This window comes from Myotis lucifugus, unplaced genomic scaffold, assembly GCF_000147115.1.
Source record: "Myotis lucifugus unplaced genomic scaffold, Myoluc2.0 scaffold_49, whole genome shotgun sequence".
NCBI classification, from domain to species: domain Eukaryota; kingdom Metazoa; phylum Chordata; class Mammalia; order Chiroptera; family Vespertilionidae; genus Myotis; species Myotis lucifugus.
In genome coordinates this window covers 5,748,721-5,770,140 of record NW_005871097.1, presented here as the reverse complement: position 1 = coordinate 5,770,140, position 21,420 = coordinate 5,748,721, and the positions used below count along the sequence as shown (strand labels likewise).

The 21,420-nt window shown below is 39.4% G+C and overlaps 1 protein-coding gene across 10 annotated transcripts in view; it reads left to right on the top strand.

Moving 5' to 3' along the window:
* Positions 1-51: 51 nt before the first annotated feature.
* Positions 52-21,420, top strand: part of OFD1 (OFD1, centriole and centriolar satellite protein) — a 35,281-nt gene continuing 13,912 nt past the window's right edge. For 5 of the 10 annotated variants that reach the window (XR_002829220.1, XM_023753724.1, XM_023753725.1 and 2 more), the window contains exons 1-14: positions 52-186; positions 2,400-2,498; positions 6,088-6,288; positions 8,025-8,093; positions 8,181-8,211; positions 10,159-10,266; positions 11,598-11,734; positions 12,055-12,228; positions 14,347-14,453; positions 15,067-15,111; positions 16,230-16,250; positions 16,834-16,953; positions 18,680-18,753; positions 20,460-20,551. Coding sequence is in view for 9 of the 10 variants with exons in the window: in XM_023753724.1 (XP_023609492.1) it covers positions 2,406-2,498; positions 6,088-6,288; positions 8,025-8,093; positions 8,181-8,211; positions 10,159-10,266; positions 11,598-11,734; positions 12,055-12,228; positions 14,347-14,453; positions 15,067-15,111; positions 16,230-16,250; positions 16,834-16,953; positions 18,680-18,753; positions 20,460-20,551 (1,272 nt within the window). In the remaining variant the exon portion in view is untranslated. The other 5 variants (XM_023753719.1, XM_023753723.1, XM_023753720.1 and 2 more) reach the window with 5 other exon arrangements.

The following is a 21,420-nucleotide window of genomic DNA, read 5'->3' as shown; positions in this document are numbered from 1 at the left end:
GCAGCTAGTAACGCGGGCTCGCTGGCGCAAGCGCAGTAACGCTCCGGACTTAGGTCGCTCAACCTGGCGGGTCTCGGCGAGAGGGCGGGACCGGCTGTGGGCGGCGCGGAACCACGTGGTGCCTCGGCGTCCGGGGCCCCGGGTTTGCCAGACTCCTCGCCCGATGTTTCTACCCCCCAGCCTCCGGTGAGAGTGGCGATCGCGCGGTACACGACCCCACCCACGCATAGCAACCCGAGGGGAGGAAGTGCGTTTATGCGCCAGGGTTCTTAGTTCGGGGCGGGCGGGAGAGCGTTGAACGATTCCCGGCACCGCGGCTGGGCTCTGGAGGTAGGGAGCCCCCTCGTCGCCACCTTGAGGCGGGGCGGGCGGGACTGGCTCGGTGGGAAGCCGATGCCGGCAGAGATTAAGCATCTTGTTGGTTTTCGTTAAAGCGCTGACCGGGTGCGCGTGTGGGGTGCAGCATCTTGTTGGTTTTCGTGAAAGCGCCGACCGGGTGCGCAGGGGACGAAGCTTCGTGTTTGTTTCGTTCAGGCGCCGACCGGGTGCGCGTGAGGGGACGAAGCTTCGTGTTTGTTTCGTTCAAGCGCCAACCGGGTGCGCGTGAGGGGACGAAGCTTCGTGTTTGTTTCGTTCGGCGCCGACTGGGTGCCCGTGAGGAAAGAGATTCGTGTTTGTTTTCATTCAAGTGCCAACCGGGTGCGCACGTGGGGGGACGCGGCTTTGTGTTCGTTTGGTTAAAGCGCCAACGCGGTCCGCACGTGAGGGGACACGTGAGGGGACGAGGCTTTGTGTTCGTTTGGTTAATGCGCCAACGCGGTCCTCACGTGAGGGGACGAGGCTTTCTGTTTCGTTATCGCGCCAATCGGGTGCGCACTTGAAGGGACGAAGCTTTTTAAAGTTTTTGTTAAAGCGCCGACCGGGTGCGGGTGGGCGTGAGGGGGCGAAGCTTCGTGTTTGTTTTCCTTCAAGCGCTAACGGACTGCGCACGTGAGGGGACGAGGCTTCGTGTTCGTTCCGTTAAAGCGCCAACCGGGTGCGTGTGAGGAGAGGGAGCTTCCTGTTTTCGTTCAAATGCCAATCGGGAGCGCGCTTAAAGGGACAAAGCTTTTTAAAGTTTTTGTTAAAGCGCCGACCGGGTGCGGGTGGGCGTGAGGGGGCGAAGCTTCGTGTTTGTTTTCTTTCAAGCGCTAACGGACTGCGCACGTGAGGGGACGAGGCTTCGTGTTCGTTCCGTTAAAGCGCCAACCGGGTGCATGTGAGGAGAGGGAGCTTCCTGTTTTCGTTCAAGTGCCAATCGGGAGCGCGCTTGAAGGGACGAAGCTTCGTGTTTCGTTTCGTTAAAGCGCCGACCGGGTTCGCGTGAGGGGACGAAGCTTCGTGTTTGTTTCCCTTCAAGTGCCAATCGTGAGGGGACGAAGCTTCTTTTTTTAAATTTCTTTATTAAGTTATTACATGTGTCCTTATCCCCACGTTACCCCCCAACCCCCCACTCATGCCCTTGCCCCCCTGGTGTCTGTGTCCATTGGTTAGGCCTATATGCTGGCATACAAGCCCTTTGGTTGTTTCGTGAAAGCGCCAACCGGGTGCGCACTTGAAGGGACGGAAGCGTCTTAAGGTTTCCGTTAAAGCGGCGACACGAAGCTTCGTGTTTCTTTTCGTAAAGCGCCGACCGGGTGCGCGTGAGGGGACGAAGCTTCGTGTTTGTTTCCCTTCAAGTGCCAATCGTGAGGGGACGAAGCTTCTTTTTTTTAAATTTCTTTATTAAGTTATTACATGTGTGTCCTTACCCCCACGTTACCCCCCATCCCCCACCCCTCTGTCTGTGTCCATTGGTTAGGCCTATATGCTTGCATACAAGTCCTTTGGTTGTTTCGTGAAAGCGCCAACCGGGTGCGAGTGAGGGGACGAAGCTTATTTGTTTTCGTGAAAGCGCTAACCGGGTACGCACTTGAAGGGAAGAAGCTTCTTAATGTTTCCGTTAAAGCGGCGACACAAAGCTTCGTGTTTCTTTTCGTAAAGCGCCGACCGGGTGCACGTGAGGGGACGAAGCTTCGTGTTTGTTTTCCTTAAGTGCCAACCGGGTGCACACGTGAGGGGACAAGGCTTTGTGTTCGTTGGTTAAAGCGCCAACCGGGTGTGTGTGAGGAGAGGGAGCTTCCTGTTCATTTTCCATTCAAGCGCCAACCGGGTGCGCACGTGAGGGGACGAAGCTTCATGTTTCTTTCGTTAAAGCGCCGACCAGGTGCGCTCTTGAAGGGACGGAACTTCTTAATGTTTTCGTTAAAGCGCCGTCCCCGCGGGGCTTTCCCGCTTTCCCGAAGGTCAGCCACTCTTCCGTCCTCAGAAATGCCCGTGCCCTCTGCCTGCCCGGTAACCGTCTGCATCTTCTCTTCCAGCTCACCATGCCCTTTAAAGAGGACGTGTTGACTCAAGACGAACTACGCAGAAAGCTGTACCAGACCTTCAAGGACCGAGGTATCCTGGACTCCCTCAAGGTATCGGCTTTAGGCATATCTGTTCTGTAACGTTTACAAGTGGAAGCGGTAACAGGGAGTCCGCATTTAAACCCACCGGGTCTTGGTTTTACAAATAATACGATAGGCAGATGGTATTGGGGAGGGACGTTTTAATGTTTTGTATAACTCGTTATTCTGGAAGGCATTCTCAAACGGTTTAGAGTTTGCCCGGTCTTCATATTCAAATAGATTTATTAACTGACATTCAGATAGGAGCGAGTAGCTTGATAAAATGAACACATTTTAGTAAGGTTAGGCTTTTATGAAGCTGGTTTGTAGGTTCCTGAGTTAATACGTGGTTTTGTAATAGTCATGTTGGAATGAACGACATTGACACCATATAGAAAACGTTACGTGTGATACTTACCGTAGAATAGTTTGGAGAATGAGAACTTTAAAAAATACATGGAAAGGTCTGGATATTTAATTTGGGCAGCAAATACTTATTAGTATGAATTAACAGCAAGAAATAGGATTAATAGCAATGGATAGGATTACCTCGAACATGTTTTCATTACTATATACATTTCTGAAGTATATTTTACACTGAAAATGTGATGTTTAGGAAATGTGAGTTTGTTTTTACTTTTCCCTCCCCCATTGTTTTTGTAACTAAAAAAAGACCACCACTTCAGATTCACCTGAAAAATACAGAAAAACATCAAGGAGGAAAGTCATCTCTGATTCAACAACTTATTGGCATAATGGTGTGTGTGTATGTGTGTATTCTTCTTAGTTCAATGTTATATGATAAGCATTTTCCTGTGTCCTTAAACCTTCATTGAAATCCTCATTTTCAGTGGCATCAGGCCCATGTTTGGATGTATGTATAATCTGTGTAGCAGTCCCCTGATTAATATTTAGCTTGGGCAGCAAATGTTTATTAATACACTTTATATATAAATTAACAGCAAGGATATATAAATTAACAGCAAGGAGTAGTAGTTCAAATGTGTTTTCATTACTATATATATATATGTACACACACACACACACACACACACACATATATATTTCAGAAGTATATTTTACACATAAAATGTTGAATAGATTTTACCTAGGTCTATACATCCTACAATTGCATTTCTCATTTTTGCCTAATTAAGTGGCTTTACTAATGTTCTTGTATGACTCTTTATCCTGGAAAATCAAAGGGCATAAGCATTTTTTTAAGGCTCTTGGCTTCTTGTTCTAGAAAGATTGTAATAGTGTATATGACACCAGCAGTTTGAGAATGCTTGTCTCCAATATTATCACGACATTTAAAAAGCCAATCTAAGATTGAAAAGCAGCCTTCATTTTAGTATTTATTCCTTTGTTAATGATGTTGCACATAGTTCCTGGCCATTTGTTTTCCATGGATTGGCAGTTTGTCTCTTGCTCATTCTCATTTTCTTTAGGATGTTAGTGTTTTCTTATTGTGTAAGAATTCTTTTAATAGAAACTATTAAGCTTTTTTGTCATTTTTGTGGTAATACTTTTATTTTGGTGTTCAATTCTAATTTGGCTCTAAAATATTGATGTTATATTTTTATATGGTCAAATCCATTGATTTTGCTGATTATTCTCAGTAAATTTTTCTCCACTAATAGCATGAATATTCACTTTTTAAAGTTTCTTAAAAGGCTTCAGTTTTTATAGTTAACACTTTAACCCACCTGGAGTTAATTGTAGTGTGTAATGCATTACTAGACCTAATGTGGGATGGTTATTGCATTCCTGAATATGGAATTTTTTTTCTTTTTCTGTGTTTCTGGATTAGATTTGGTACTGTTTGGCTTCCTATCTGTAGTTACAATTGACTAATCCTTTCTTAGCTATCCTTGTTCGGCTTTGATATCGGGATTATGCTAACCTTGTTCACTCTATAGCTGCAGTATATTCTTGGGAGAAATGTTTCCTGTTTGCAGCTGGCTGTTTCTGGAATTACAGCTTGGTCAATGGCAGGGCAGAGTTTTACTCTCTCAGTCTGAGCTAATTTTTATTTTCTCAGTTTAAGGACTGTGGTTGGGGTGAGTTCGCTTATTGAATTTTTTAGTGGCCTAACTCATATTCTATTTGGATGTTTGAAAAGAATTTGTATTTATGATTAAGTACGAAGTCACAGATAACTATTAAAGTTTATCAAGGCCCTTTCATATTTTGAGTCTACTCAGTCTGTGAGTTTCTTGAAAGATGTCTCAGAAGGATTCCCAAGTCTCTTCTCTCCCACTTACCCTCCCCCCACAGTAATTGTATTTATTTTTACCTTAGGGACATTTCAAGGTTTAATTATGAATGGGTATCTCTCTCTGCATTGGCTGCTGGAAAGCCCCCAGCCAGTCTTGCCATTTCTTCTAGCAAGTGCTAGATGGCATGCCTTTTGTATTTGTCAGTATGGGAATTCATCTATGATGTCATTTAATTTTATTCTTCTCTTATTTTCCTTTTAACCTGCTTATGTCACTCATTTAAATTTTATCCTATTTCAGTACTTGTTTGCAGGACACCCTGAATCACTTTTGTCAATTAAGCTGGATCTAAATATACTACTTCTTTAGCATATTACATATCTCATTAAATCACCTCTAAATTTTACTGGTGGAGAATGCTGTAGTTTCACTTTCCTTGTTTCATTATTTCTGTTACTGAATGACATTAGATGAGGCAGAACATGCATATTCTGCTCAATATAAATATCTTTTGTACTATAGGATTTTTGATGTATGAATCTTGTTCTGTGCTGGTAGTTATATACTTCTCTCTAGCTGAAGGATAGAAGATAGAAGTATAGCAACTCCTTTTGTTTCTTGCTTGTATTCTATTAATATGAATACATTAGATACTACTTAGTGTTGAACCCCATGGATATAGGCAGCATACTCTTAAGCTCAGCCCAATTATGTTTCCAGCTTATATGCACAATAGATGAGAACAAATATCCAGTAATTCAGTTAATTTAGAGATTTTCTTAAAACCCAAAGGAATAATAACACTAGTTATAACCTTGAAAAAATTACCCACCTTGAACCTAAATTTCCTTATTTATAAAATGTCTTGAGATGTAAATACTATATATGAAAGTGCATGTTAACAAGCCTTCTTTAGGTTTACTGATTTCTCTCTTGCATATGTTATTTCCTTTTGGGGAATTTTATTTTTATCAATATGCTCAATAAACTGGTTTCACCAAATATTGTTTTCATATCCTCCAACAATCCACAGAATTCTGTTGAGGAAGCAGCAGAATTTTCTCTTATGATTGGTGTCTTGACCAAAGGCTGCTGAAATGGGCTCTTAGGGAAGACAAGTAAGAGTTGACATGTGTTCTGACTAACCACCAGTTCACTTGGGAAGCTTTCACTGGTGAAAGCAGACTTCTTTGGGCAGAACCCATGGGCTGCTTGTCTCACAGGGTAAGACAAAGTATGCAACAAAGAAGTTCTAACTTCTGTCCATGGATCTAGAGAACCACTGTGGAAATAAAAGGTTTCTAATTCCTGTGGCAAATCTGTTTATCTCCAGTGCAAAAATCCTGCTAAAAGTGTTTTCCCTCTTGTCTCTTTTCTCTTTTTTGTTGTTGAACTAGACACAACTGAGAAAGCAACTCATTCAAGAATTGATGCACCCTGTATTGAGCGGAGAAATGCGTCCCTCGTCCATTTCAGTGGAAGGGAGTGCCCTTTTAATAGGCGCTTCTAATTCCCTAGTGGCAGATCATTTACAAAGATGTGGCTATGAGTATTCACTTTCGGTTTTCTTCCCAGAAAGTGGCTTGGCAGAAGAAAAGGTAAAGTTTTTCCTTACTGTTTCCGAATTTTCTATTAACAGCCTCCCCCTCGCCCCCACCAAGATGATAATAAAGTGCTGCACATTAGCTGAGTGCTCCTTGGCTGTCTTGGTCCATTTCTAAGTTATTTTTTAGATAATGCACCAAAGGAGTACTCAATTTGATATATCAGTTCCTTGGGATCTTCATTAGTCTTTTGTTAAATTGTGATGTGTAGAATCACGAAATGTTTCAGAGCTAGAATTGATCTTATGTCCCACGTAGTTGACTCAGACTCATAACTGCCATTTATGTTGACTGCTGTGAGCTTGGCACTGGGCTAGTCACACTGCAGGTGTACCTGTGTCCCAGATGAGGAACCAGAGTCTGGAGAGGTGAGTGATTTGCTGAAGGTCACAGGATTTTGAGGTGGCAACATAGGGCAGTAAATCTAGATCTCTAAAATCTAAACTGATGCCACAGTCTCTGTTTCTAGATATTTCTCTTCTTTGTGATTATATAACAGAAGGAATAGATTAATTTTTTAAAAATCCGTGGTGTTCTCAAATATTAAAACACATGTTTATCACTTTTCTAATTATTTTAACTATTCCTCTACCATTACCATTGAACATATATTAGTCATACTTTATTAGTATTTTCAAGGCAGGTATAGCAAACTTTCCATATATTTTTTTTAAGTAGACTTAACTTTTTAGAGCAGTTTAGGTTCACAGCAAAATTGAGCAGAAAGGGAGAGTTCCCGTATGCCCTCTACCCTCATACATGCACAGCCTCCCCCATTATCAACATTTTTACAGTTAATGAGCCTACATTGTGGCATCATTATCACCTGAAATCCATAGTTGACATTAGGGTGCACTCTGTGTTATCCCTGTGTTTTGGCTCTCTTTATCCTATCTGTAATTGACCAAAAGTTTTATATTCAGAAGTTTTAAGAAATATGAACAGTTCTAATATTTGAAAAACTTATAATTTACATATGCTATATTTATTCATTAACAACCAAATTTTACTCAACATTAGGAATTCTTTTTTGGTCCATCAGTCATTACATTTCACAGTTTTATTTATTGAATGAGCAATAGCCAATTATATAGTGATTAGAGCAGTAATTAATCTACCTCACATGATTGCAGGTTTTTACTGTTATAAAATGCCATGCAGAATATTTTCTTTAAAGGAAAAACAATAGAAAATCATGTTAGTATTCTCAGCGTAGATATAGTGATACGTGCTGTACTGGGAAAATATATTAAGAATAGCTACCCAAAATGTTTGTTTAAAACTACTTTCAGTATACTTTAGTTATTCATAGTTGTAAAGACAGTAAAAATTTAGTTTATTTACATTTTGAAGCAATATTTAAAAAAATGATTGCAATTGAAAGGCCCTGGAATTCACTCATGAATTCATTGATTCATCAGATGTTTGAGTGTTTATCATCTGTAAGGCACTAACCATTTCTGTCATTTCTGTTAGGCATATCATCTTCATTGTGAAATATTTGGAGATTAATTACATGATCAAGAAAAAATATTTTATCCATATAATCTCAATGTTTATTGTAATTTATTTAGTAGTATAAGAAACAGCTTCAATTTTATATGAGCAGTTATAATCTTATTTTTTATTTAATCTGAAAATGATTACTAGTCATATTCAGAAACATCTTAATTCATCATTTAAACATTAATGTAAAAATGTCTACTTAATTAATATTTTTTTTCCTTAAGGTATTTACTATGCAGGATCTATTACAACTCATTAAAATCAAGCCTGAATCCAGTCTCTACAAATCACTGGTAGGATTATTTAGTTTTTATAACCTGCTTTGGTTTGTTAATTATACCTCAATAGTTTAATAAAAGTGAAATGTTTTATTTTAATAGGTCTCAGGATTTGATAAAGAAAACAAAAAAGGTAGGAGCTTTCATCTTTATAGAAATATAGTACCATCTTTGTCATGTATTTTTCCTATAAAAGTATGAAACTAAAAATTTTTAGAGGGAAGAATAGGGAATCTAATTTGAATGAAATTATGGTGTGTGTGTGTGTGGTTTTTTTTTTTTTTTTTTTGCTGACAATACCTGACTTTTTGAATAAGCAGAAGAATCCATCTATTATTTTGACAAATGGAGATCATTTCCTCTAAACTTCAATTTTTAAAAAAAATATATTTTATTGATTTTTTACAGAGAGGAAGGGAGAGAGAGAGAGAGAGAAACATCGATGAGAGAGAAACATCGATCAGCCGCCTCCTGCACACCTCCTACTGGGGATGTGCTTGCAACCAAGGTACATGCCCTTGACCGGAATCAAACCCGGGACCCCTCAGTCCGCAGGCTGACGCTCCATCCACTGAGCCAAACCGGTTTCGGCTAAACTTCAATTTTTTAATAGCTCTTAGATACTCAAATAAGATACACTTTGAATAATTATAGAGGTAGTGTTTGTACTTCAGCTGTGTTTTCAAACTTCCAGTAGCATTTTAGGATGAATTTCCTTTGTTCAAAGCTTAATCTGGCTGAAAAGAAACATCAATTGAACTTCAGCTTCATCTAGCATCCTAGTAAAATTTCTGAAACTCAAAAACTATGAATAGCAGACATGTCAGGAGTCCTAGTGGCAAAGTTTGTATAGAACTCTGGGCTAACTGTAAAATAGCTACTGTTAAAATGAAGTGATTTTAAAACTTCGTGACTTCCAATTAAGAGGTTAAGGCCGCGCCCTAACTGGTTTGGCTCAGTGGATAGAGCGTCAGCCTGCAAACTCAAAGGTCCCGAGTTCGATTCCGGTCAAGGGCATGTACCTTGGTTGTGGGCACATCCCCGGTAGGGAGTGTGCAGGAGGCAGCTGATCGATGTTTCTCTCTCATCGATGTTTCTAACTCTCTATCCCTCTCCCTTCCTCTCTGTAAAAAATCAATAAAAATATATTTTAAAAAATTAAAAAAAGAGGTTAAGGCCATCAGAAAATATGTAGGAAGATATTTTGCACCTAACTGTTGTCTATTCCCTGACAGGGACCTATGTCTCTGTTATGAAAACTCACACTCACAAATGAGGTCATATTATAGATAACTGTTTTCTGGTTTGCTTTCTTTAGCCACCAATACATTTTTCTATAGCCATATTTAGACAATTTTTTTAAAGAATGTAGTTAATTAACCACCTGTTGATGGAGGTTTTGTTGTCTTGTTTGGGTTTTTCCATTAGAAGCAGTGTGCAGTGTGTACACCCTTTGTGTCCTTGTGGAAGTGTAGCCGTGTGAATTCCTAGAGGTGGAAAGATTAGGTTAAAGGTCATGTTCATTTTGAATACACAGATATTGACAAATTTGCCTCCCGAGTGATTGAGCCTGCCAGTTTCCCCACTCCCTTGTCAGCACTTCAAGTATGATCAGAGTTTTAATCTTAGCAGTCTTACTGGGGAAAAGAGGATCTGATCTCTTTGTTGTAGTATTAATTTGCATTTGTTTATGATTTTGTTTGTTTATTTGACATTAAAATTTTTATCTCTAAGCTCTTTGTCCATGCCCTTTTAAGAATTTTCTGATTTGTAAGAGCTCTTTGATATGAAAATTAGTGCTCTGTCTCCAAAATATAGTAGCCATTTTTTCCAGCTATCATTTTGTCTTTTGACTTTATTTCATGCCACATATAAGTTCTTAATTTTTATGTTAAATGTTTCTCTTTATCACTTCTAGATTTTTGTGTTGTGCTTGGGAAGGACTTCCCTCAGAAACTATTCTTTAAAAATACATAATGTAAAACAGGATAATGTTATAAACCCAAAATTTATAAACAGTGACTGAGCAATGGTTGAATGAAAGTTGTGAGACCAAATTTATGTACATTGTGTTTTTTAGGTTTTCTCGTGGAGTTTCTAAAAGAAATGGCAGAATATCATCAGGCTAAAGAGACCTGTGACATAGATACTCAGACAAGTCCGATGTTGCCTAGCAAAGACTCCCTTGGTAATTGCAGGCTTGTGTCATAATTTTAGGTTTTCTTTTTGAATGAAGGAAATGACATCCTTTCCCATGTTATCTGTGTTCCTAGACTGGGAGGGATGTAAGCTGCAGGTGAGGTGCTCATTTCCTCTTGTGTCATTGCTGGAAGGGACCAGTCCTATCTTCAGTGCTGCTTCTCCCTCCATGATCACCAGGGTGATGCAAAGGCCCATGTTTTTGTTTGTTGGTTTGAACCTCAACTGGGAGGCTCTTCCCTGCGTCTCATCTAACTTTATCTTATAGCCACTAATGTGAGAAGATCTAGACTATTTACATTGTGAAGAACTAGAGAAGTCAGCGGCCCATCACTTCATTTTATAGTTGAGGAAAATGAGGTCGCCAGACGAAGGAAAAGCAACTTGGAAACACCCAGTGTGGGTCAGAAACTAGAGTCCAACCTTTCTGGTCCATGATCCAGATCCTTTTCCATGGTACAGCCTTTCTACATACAGTACCATCCTGCCTTTAGGCGTATGCTCAGAAGGGAAACAGCTGGCTAAAATGCTGTGATTAATCCTGGCTCCTCCTTACTCATAAGGAGCAATAACTTGTTAGACGATTAGTTCAAAGATCTTAATCTACTTCTGCCAGCCTTTTTTTTTCCTGTGCATACTATTTGGTGGGCACTGGTGTTCACATGGTTGGGATTGCACTCTTGGTGTGGGTTTGCACTCTGTTAACATTTGATTCCAATGCACATTTGGTTTGAGGGTTGTGGGTCTGCTGGAGAGAGCACTGGAATGAGAATCAATAGACCTGGCTTTCGTCCCAGTAACGCTATTGTATAGTTGCTTAGCCTCTGGGAGTCACCTATACTCTAAGGGCACCTGTGTCCTCTGTAAAATGGAAGACTTGAAATTCATGATCTTTGATTCATTTTAAGGTCAGTGTTTTGAACATATGACTAAATTTTCACCAAAGACCAATAAAACAACTCTCTGCTTTGGCACTTAGAGACTGGAAAGAGATGCCAGTGTTTTCTGACTTAAACTTTGCTTTCTTTTTTGCTGACATTTTTTAATCTTTTGTTATTGTCTATAAAGTTTTCGCTGACATTTTATGATGAAAATTTTCAAACATTCAAAAAGTTGAAAATTTACAGTTCACCATTAATTTTGTGTTACACTTGCTTCATCACTTTCTGTCCATCCAGTAATCTATCTTAATTTTTTGAATTATTTCAAAGTAAACCGCAGATATCCCTGCTCACATCCCTGTACTCTTTGCTTTTGGACAGACCTCTTGCTCACCTGACTTCATTCCTCTACCCTAACTGCCTGTGTTTTTTTTAATAGCTGAGAAGCTTCAGCATATTGACGATCAGTTTGCAGGTGCTTGCCCTCAGCATCCAAAGTTAGACTCTTTAGAAAAGAAGTTAAGTGAATATAAGAGAGAAATAGAACAACAGCTTCAGGCAGAAATGCGTGAAAAGGTAAATTTATCTTGTTGCTATTAACAAAAGTGATATTTTTGCTTGTCTTTTCTTTCTTAATCTTAGGTATGTAGGAAAATATCTAGAATCTTCATTAATGAATGTGATACTAGACTGTTGTGCATGGTATTTTTCTTTCCGTTTGATGTCATTTCTTTTTGCCTTTTGAATGAATCCTGATAGGTACAGTGAATGAGATGAAAGTAAAGGTGAATTAAACTAAATATAGAGTGGGAATGTTAAACCTAACCATGGAGAATCTGTTATTATTTTTTTAGTATTTTTATTGGTACTTACAATTATTTGTGATCAATTGGCAGTTGAAGCATTTCAAAAATGCTGAAATAATAAAAATTAGAATGGAAGAGAAAAGAAAGTCTGAAAAGGAAATAGCAAAGTTCTGGAGTGATGTTGAGAAAACTTGTCAAGCAAAATCCGAAGCCCTCCTTAATCGGGAAAAGTTGTCCCTTGAGAGAATTCAGAAACACCAGGAGGTAATATTTTAAAATTGTTTAATGGGTGGCTCTTTCCACAGCTGTTAGTAGATTGGCTCAAAGTCCAGGAGCGAGATGCAACATTTGATGGAACAATTGATGGCTCAGGCCCTAGAGGACCAGTAAGGACTGTGATCAAGAGTGCACATGGGAGAATCAGCCTTGAAAAGGATATGTAGACTTCTTTTTCCGAGACTGCTGGAAGGAAAAGTGGAAGTGAATGTCCATGTCAGAAGTGTGAGGCACTTGCAGTAAATTAGTGGCAGATGTGAGGATTAGGTAGTGACCTTGAGTAGAGGACCAGAGGTGTGGAATGGCTACTGGGGGGGGGGTGGTGGAGCAGAGCAGCTCTCTGAAGCAGACAGGACTGCTAGAGCTGTTTCGGGGTCCCTGCTGGGGTGGGCAACCTGGAATTGAAGTAGAACTAATCAGGTACTTGTAGGTGATTGTTCTGTTACAGCTCTTGGGAGGATTTGGAAGCTCAGTAAGAGCAGAAAGATGGTGGTGGTTGGGGAGTGGAGCTTTATAGAGCTGAATTTATTTGATTTGAGAAAGACAGCCTGTTTAGTTGAAGACATTGGGGTTCAGCATGATGGCGAATGGAACCAGAACAGAGGGTGGATGGCTACTAACCCAGGGAGGAGAGAAGGGAGAGCTACATGGCAGTCTCAGACATCAAGGAGTAGGCCTGGGGATATTGACAGATGGAAGAATAAGAGTGGACTAAGAGGACAGAGTTGCAATTGAACTTCTGGGTGAAGTTGGAAACCAAATGCAGTGTGTTTCTATCTGAGCAAAGGTGAAGATTCCAGGAGTAGAGGGATCCAGGGCTGTAAGTGTCATCCATTTGATCTTGGCACCCAGGAAAGTGACTGGACAGGACGTGGAGAGGTTGAGGGGTGGCGGGAAGTGCGTGTCAGCAGGAGGGATTGGATCCACCCCTTTAGGAAAAACAATTCCTTTCCCAAGGGGGGAGTCGGACCTGATTGGATTGGGTGCATGGTTTCCTATGTACAACCAGAACTACTAATGCCAGGAGATGGTCAAGTAAAAAGCTTCCTCCTGGCATCAATCCTTACTTGAAGCTTCTCAGTAAGACACAGTTATTAATGGTGATTGAACTCCGTCTACAATTTTGGGTAGCAGTTCTGGGAATTGCACTCATTTTAGCTATAAAAATAAATGGAAGCACTGGTCTTCAAGATAATGGATTGTTTTCACACTAACACTTTCATCTTCAAGGTAGATGACTGACTAGATCAGATTAACCAGTTAACAGCCCCAGTCTCCATTTAGTCACGGATTCCCTAAAGTCTCTGGAAATGGTTACCACTCTCAAAAAGGCACCATGTGTTTACTCTGCCACCCGAATGTCTGTCCCCTTCTCTCCCTGTTAAAACTGTCCTGTCCTTCAAACTCCAGCTTAAATGTCACCTCCTGGTACACCTTCTGTGACTCCCATTGATGTTCTCATTTAGGCGTCATCCTGCCATGGAGACTGGACCCTGGTTGTGAAAGCATCACATTGTAGTATGATTGTTTTTCTCTCCCTTAGTAAATTGTGAATTTTTTAAAAGATGGGAACTATAACTATTCATCTTTTCATATCCAGCTCCCAGTGTGCTTTCTGACATGATATTCAGTAAATCCTTGCTCAGTAAACACACAAATAAAAGTGTGGTCTGTGTTTTGGGGCTCCATACCAGCTTGCTTATGCTGAGTCAGAACCCCCTATGAATTGAAACTTTCAGGCAATAACTGCTGAACCATGTGGATTCTGTTTTGTTAAGTTTTATTGTTGAATGTATATTTCGTTTCTTTTTTTAGTTGAAGAATTTATCAAAATTTTAAGTAACAGATGTTAATTAAGTAGAATAATTACACAAGGGATGTTAGGAATATAGGGTAATGTAGCTTAACAGTCATTAGGCTAGGGAGTAAATTCTTGTGTAAGTAGAACAGGCAAAATGCATACCTTGAGGTGGAACCTCTTGAAAGTGAAATTGTTCCTCTCAATGTCTGTACTTTGTCCTCTGGAATGTAAGAAGCAGTTCATTAGTTCAAATCTGTTTTATTTTCTTTAGCTTGCTTGCTAAAAATTAATGCTTTCCTGTACAGATGGAGACAAAAGAAATTTATGCTCAAAGGCAGCTTCTACTAAAAGATATTGATTTGCTAAGAGGCAGAGAAGCAGAGCTGAAGCAAAGAATTGAAGCTTTTGATGTGTAAGTAATGTTTTCATGTTTAATATTCAGAGTCTGTGAGTTTAAAAAGAACTAAATACATCTAATTATTCTAATGCTAATTGCCAATTAGAGTTCTTGTTTGTAAAGGTGCCATCACCTGGTTTTAAAAGGCACAAGTTGAGAGAAACAAAGACTAGGATTTTGCTTTTGAAATATTACACATTGGGATGAATAGCAGAGTGAGACACCATCATCAGGCTACAGTAAAACCAGACCAGTGCTTTGAAGAAGCTAACAACACTTTAAGAAATCATGTTGCACACTTACATTCAGTCATTCAGATCTAACGGTTACATATACATAAAGTAACTGAATTGCAGACATATTTAACTGCTTTGCTGTCAGAGGAAATGGGGTGCCTCTGACTTGACTTGTACTGGGTGAAACTGTGATGTGTGTGTACTTTTTTAAAGCACTCACCAATATTTAATTCTTCACATCTTACCTGCCATTAATAGCAAGCTCACCAGTCTCATTTATGCAATAAGCTTTCTTTCCCGTTAGGTTCTGCTATTGACACTCATAGATACTCTTATTTCATTAAAGGATTTGTGCCTAATCTTCATTAATGTTATTCTCTCATTGTTTTTAGATTTCAGAGAGGAAGAGAGAGAGAAAAACATCAATGGAGAGAGAGGTAGAAACATCAATAATGAGAGAGAATCATTGATTGGCTGCCTTCTGCATGCCCCACAATGGGGATCGAGCCTGCAACCCGGGCCTGTGCCCCTGACCGGAATCGAACCCAGGACCCTTCAGTCCACAGGCCGATGCTCTATCCAGTGAGCCAAACCAGCTAGGGCATGTGTTCTCATTTATATAGGCTCAATTCATTTGATTTCTCCTCTATGCCTAACTTATTACTCTGTTTTTGGCAGTAGTGAAGTGGTAAATTGATCATGAGAGCAAAGAAAAGTGACAAAATTTGGGTGGAGATAGCTCATGATTATATCATCACTTTTATCTCCACTTCCCCTAACTCTTCCTTCTAAGCATGTAGTTTACTGCTCCATTGCTTTACAGATTAGCCAGCAGAGGGAGCTAATGCATAGCGCTTTTATTTCTTAGAATGATCAGCTTTCCCTAGCACAGTGGTTCTCAACCTTCCTAATGCTGCGACCCTTTAATACAGTTCCTCATGTTGTGGTGATCCCCAATTTCATTGTTACAAATTGAACATAATTAAAGCATAGTGATTACTCACAAAACAATATGTAATTATATATGTGTTTTCCGATGGTCTTAGGCGACCCCTGTGAAAGGGGTCGAGACCCACAGGTTGAGAACCGTTGCCCTAGCACTTCCCATGGCTTGATCTAAGTACCTATGAACCTGATTCCCTGGATCTGGAATTGGTTTGTGGTTGATTTAAGGTGTCACTTGAAGACCATTCCATTCTTCAGTATTTGGAAGTTCTCATTGATTCATCTACCTTTTCTTGTTTGGCACTCTTCAATATTCAATCATTAGATTATTAAATTCCAAAATCAAATCTGTCTTTAATACCCATGGGCTAATCAGTTAAATCTCACAGAAACAATCTTACAGAAGAACAAGTATTCAAGTACACTAAAGTTAGGTATGTAGCTTTATTGTAATAACATCATTCTTTCACCTTTGAGTTGATTACGGCCATTTATCATCTCTAACTGTTTTTTAAGTGTGGGTTATCTTCTGTGAAAAAGCACTTTGGTCTGGACACTTTCCCACTCCCTGCAGCCTGGTGCCACCATGCTGCTCCATCTGCTATTTCAGATCCGGCATAACTCGGTCAAGGTCAGTTCATAAAATAGATGGAGGACTCTGGCTCTTTCCATTTATTTCCCAGAGGTGACAGTGTTACAGAAAAAATGGAGAAGAACCAAGCAACGCTTAGAGAGATGGAGTTACATTTATTACGCACGGGCCCAGAGGAAAATGTCTCTCAAATTCTGGGTGAAATCACACACGAAGTTTCCCATATTTATACTATTTTACCTTCTTTGTCTCCCAAATATGGGGTTTTTCCGGTTCCCTTTGCAAGTTCTTAAAGGGCCCTATGTGCTGGGGCTTTGAGACCTTGACCAAAGGCTTGGCCTGATTCCAGCACTGATAACTTCATCTGGGGAAGGTTTAATGGCCTCTCCGCAATGGGAGTCGTCTTATTTTCCTTATTATTTAAGCCAGCAAGCATTTACAGAAGCCAGAAATAGAGGGTTAAAATTTCAAACAATAGCTTTTATATAAGATGGATGCTTCAACAGTAACATGACAGTTTTAGTCCATGGAGCTAAAAATCACGTTATTTTTTCTCTTAAAGTCTTCATTTCAGATACTACAGTTTTTTTAAATCTGCTTTTTATGTTTTTGCTAATTTCAGGTCCCAGAAGATACAACAAGAAAAACATAAAGCTGTGGCTGATGCACTTAAGAGAAGGGAGCTGAATATAAAGAGTATGGAAGAGACCTATGACCAGAAGCTCAAGAGTGAAATTCTAAAGTAATTGTTTGGCATTCTTAAATAAGTAATATGTTTGAATTAAATTGAAGGCAACACTAGTGAAGTAGATAAGACTAACATTTTCTGGTGAAAGTTCATGTTTTCATTGACAGTCAAACCTTTCTCATGAGTATTTAAGATAGTTTTACAAAGTTACAGTACAGAGAATAGCATCCTCTGCTCATTCTTACTCGTAGCTTCTCTAACATGTATTGAGGCCCTTTAATTTGCTTTTATTTTTAGGGCACCTTGAGACTTTATCAGCTCACACTGCTGATAAGCTATAAAAGTGGAATTATAATCACCTTTAGTTCTCTTTTCCTCTACCCCACTCGTACTGCCACTAAGATGGCAATATCTAATAATTTATAAATTATTCTACCTAGTGGTTATAGTGTTTGTCAGGGGACATGTGCCTTGTATTCCTTCAAGATTCTGCAGAGCCAGAATCAAAAGAAACAAACTGAAATTATATGAAGGAAAAAAAAAACAGGGAAAGGAAAATACGGATAACTGGTTACTATGGCTTTCCTATAGTCTGAGTTGTACTGTATTACAGTGACTGATATCTTAGTGCAAAGATATTAAGCCCATATGATAACTTTTCTCAGTATACCAGTGCTCAGTATAGTGTGTGTTCAGTTAATATTCGTTGAATAAATGAATTCTTGTTGAAGAGATGACTCAACTGAGCTGCTCTGGTATTTCTTAATCATTGGCCTCTTTTTACTGCCTTGCCTATAATTTGTCATTGATATTCCATTACATAGTACTTGCACATATTTCTTGAGCTCATTCTTTTTGTAATCTTTATTGTTGAAAGTATTACGCATGTCCCCCTTTTTTTCCTATTGATCCCTTCTAGCCCGCTCCCGCCCCTCCCCCCCAAGGCCTTCACCATCTTGAGGCTTATTTCTTAAAAGAATTCTGATAAAAATATAGTACCTTTCCATATAGTGAATTTGAAATGATGGATGTTATCGCTACATACTTTTATGTCAGCTCCTCGAGTATAGTAGCAAACACTGACATATCTGTAGTTGTTAAACTTTTAGGAATAAATGAATAAGTGTGTATATTAACTTTACACTGCCACATGTATCATGAGCCGTTTGGTATTTGTCTGCTTTGGGTATCCTCTATGACTTTAGCAAGGGTTGGAGTTCACAGGATACTCAGCACAGGAGTGCTTCTCTTCTCTCCCCCCCCCCCCCCCATCTCTGAACCAAAAAGTCTGCTAGTAGCAGTTGGTGGAGATAAGTAAAACTGCTTGAAAGTGTGCCTTTAGTATTGCTAACCCAGACATGAAGGCGACCGTTGGCTCAGAACACTGTGCCCAGCTCCTGAGGCAAAAGTTCTTCTGGTGGGGGGCAGGGCAAGGCAGATGGATGGGATGTCACTGACTTCTTATCTTTTGGGATTTAGAGTCAGTTGTATCAGTGTAAATTTAACTTAATTTACTTTTTTGTGTCAGTCCAGACCACTGTGGAATAATTGTTCTCAGAACCTCAAAATAACATGAGTTTTCAGGACCCCGTTTATAGGATTGCAGCAGGCTTTTACTGGATCTTTTATATTCAGAATTTGGATCTCTGGCCTTAAGTACTGAGAGACCTTGAAGTTATGTATGGCCATGTTCATGCCCTTAAGCGCCCGGTGCTACACATTGATAGGAATCTGTCCATGAAAGTGACAAGAAACTCATTTTAGTCATTCTGATTCTCAGGTATCAACTTGAGCTGAAGGACGACTACATTGCCAAAACTAACAAACTAGTTGAAGAAGACAGAAAGAATAAAGGTGATTCATTGTTACTACAAAATTATACATTTTTTTGCCCTTTCAATTTTACAAAATTTAAAAAATAATCATTGTCTTTCACTATGTTTTTGCAAACCTTCCTGTTTAACCTTTTGTGTATTTACAAAGGTCAGTTATTTACTGGCAGGATTTTACCCATCTTTATAAGCATTTTTTAGAATATGTTTTTATTGATTTTAGAGAGAGGAAGGGAGGGAGACAGAGAGATAGAAACATTTATGAGAGAGAAACATCGATTGACTGTCAACCAACTGAGCAACACAGACCAGGGCAAAATATAAAATATATATTTTTTAAACAAGAAAAGTGGTATATTAAAAATGATGCTTAACCTGAGAGAAAGTAGGGTATTGAGGATTTTTTTCTCCCATCTACCTCCCTCCCTTCCTCCCTCCCTTTTGGCAGTCATCAGCTTGTTAATTATATTTATGGGTCTGTTTTTGTTTTGTTTATTTTTTATTTTTTTAGATTCCACATATAAGTTAAATCATACGGTATTTGTCTTTCTCTGTGACTCACTTCACTTACCATAATACCCTCTAGGTCCATCCATGTTGTTGCAAATGGCAATATTTCATTTTTTTCTGTGGCTGAGTTTACTAGTAATGATGCAGTGAACACAGACAGGGGTGCATACATATATCTTTTCAAATTAGTGTTTTTGGGTTTTTTTTGGGTTATATGCCAAGAAGTAGAATTGCTGGATCATATGACAGCTCTATTTTTAATTTTCTGAGGACCCTCCATACTGTTTTTCATTGTGGCTGCACCAGTCTGCATCCCAACAACAGTGTATGAGGGTTTCCTTTCTCCACATCCCTGCCAGCACTTGTTGTTTGTTGATTTATTGGTGATAGCCATTCTGATAGGTTCAAAGTGATATCTCATTGTGGTTTTTACCTTGAGAGACTTCATTTTTTACTTACGGAAAATTTTATTTTAACTTCTCTGTTCCCTGTGACCCGGTTTCTTATTTCTTTAACTTCTAATATATTTTTATGCTTCATGATATTTTCACTTCTCTATAACCCCCTGAACTGTTGTAGAATTGGCCCAGGGCTAGGAAAGTTGAATAATTTTTCAATCTCTAGGTATTTTACCTCTCAGTATATTTCTAGGAACTTGCCTGTGACAAGAAGTTGAACTTCAGTGGAAATTTCAAAGGACTTCTTGGAGTAAACCAGGGCTGGGTACTTGATGGAGACCTGTAAGGACACCCAGCGTGTGGCTGCTCCTCTGTGACTACCTTGTGGAGACTAGTACTTCTTTAGGAATTAGTACCATTATGTAGTCAGCTAATTATTTTTTGATGATATATCTGCATAGTAGACTTGTATTAGATAAAGTAAAAATGACAAAATAGTGACTATAAAATCATAAGACATCTTTGTTTTTAAGGAAATTCAGATCTTTGGGCATGAGGGCTCTGAGCACCTGGTGTAACTCTGGTTGGTATGTGTAATAGGAGGAAGCTCACCACATATGTGACCGTTAGGACTAACTTCCATCACCTGTTGGGTAAAAGGGCTTATTTCTTACTTTCCCTACTGATTTTGGGCTCTGACACCTGCTATTTTAGATGATGAAATAATGGTCATTAGGTCTGACATTGGCCATAAATTCTTAAATGAGTTCTGTATCCACTAGAAAAACATGATATTTAATTGGTTGGCTCTCTATTTCAGAAAAAGCTATACTTTTGCAAGAGCAGCTGTTGGCTCTTAATTCAAAAAAGGAAGAACTCTATCATTGTGCAACTCGTGTGAAAGAACTTGAGGTAATTGCTAAGCCTATTTTTTGAAATAGATGTTAGGCAGTATATGGAATTTTAGTGTCAATCATACATAACTTGTTACTGGACTAAGAAGGTGGTGGCCCAACTTAAATTTTCCTTTCAGTCTTAGTCTCCTAGGGAAGCAGGGGAATTACATCCTTTGGGGCCTGGAGTTCTGCTTGAATCCTGTGTCTCTCCCTTACTGCTTGTGTGCCTCAGACAAGTTCCTTAACCCTTTGCACTCCGAACCATTCTGGACATTGGCTACCAGCTACTCGACGCTACTTTGCGGCGGAAACGTGCATTTACAGACCCTCGTATTATTTAGTATAATTTTGGAACCAAGTAACGTATTATAATGATATTGGACTTATATGAATTGGGTGACATCGAGGAATGTATATTTGCAAAAAAAACAATATTTTATTGTTTATAATTTTGTACAGTATGATAAGTTTTGTAACACTCCCCAATATGCATTGCAGGCTGATTAGTGCATGTTTGACAGTAATAAGTGGTTTGACGCCTGCCACCAGGTGTTTTCCTGTTAGAACACACAATGCAGTCCCGTTTTCTTTGTCCCACATCGGGAATATGTAGTTTATTGTTTAATCCGACACAAAACCCGCTGACATTTCTTGTATATATCTTAGTAATTTTACGATATTTTGATTTAATTTCTTGTGCCATTTCAAGATAAAACTTCAGGGAAACATGCATGTCTCAAAAAGTTGCGTTGAAATAACTCAATTCCCCTTAATCACTAATAAACTGCAATGTCCCGAGAGGGGACATCCGAGTGATATGCTAGAATTCCGATGTCCCCTGAGAGGGGACAGCGCGGAGTGCAAAGGGTTAACATTGGGGTGCTG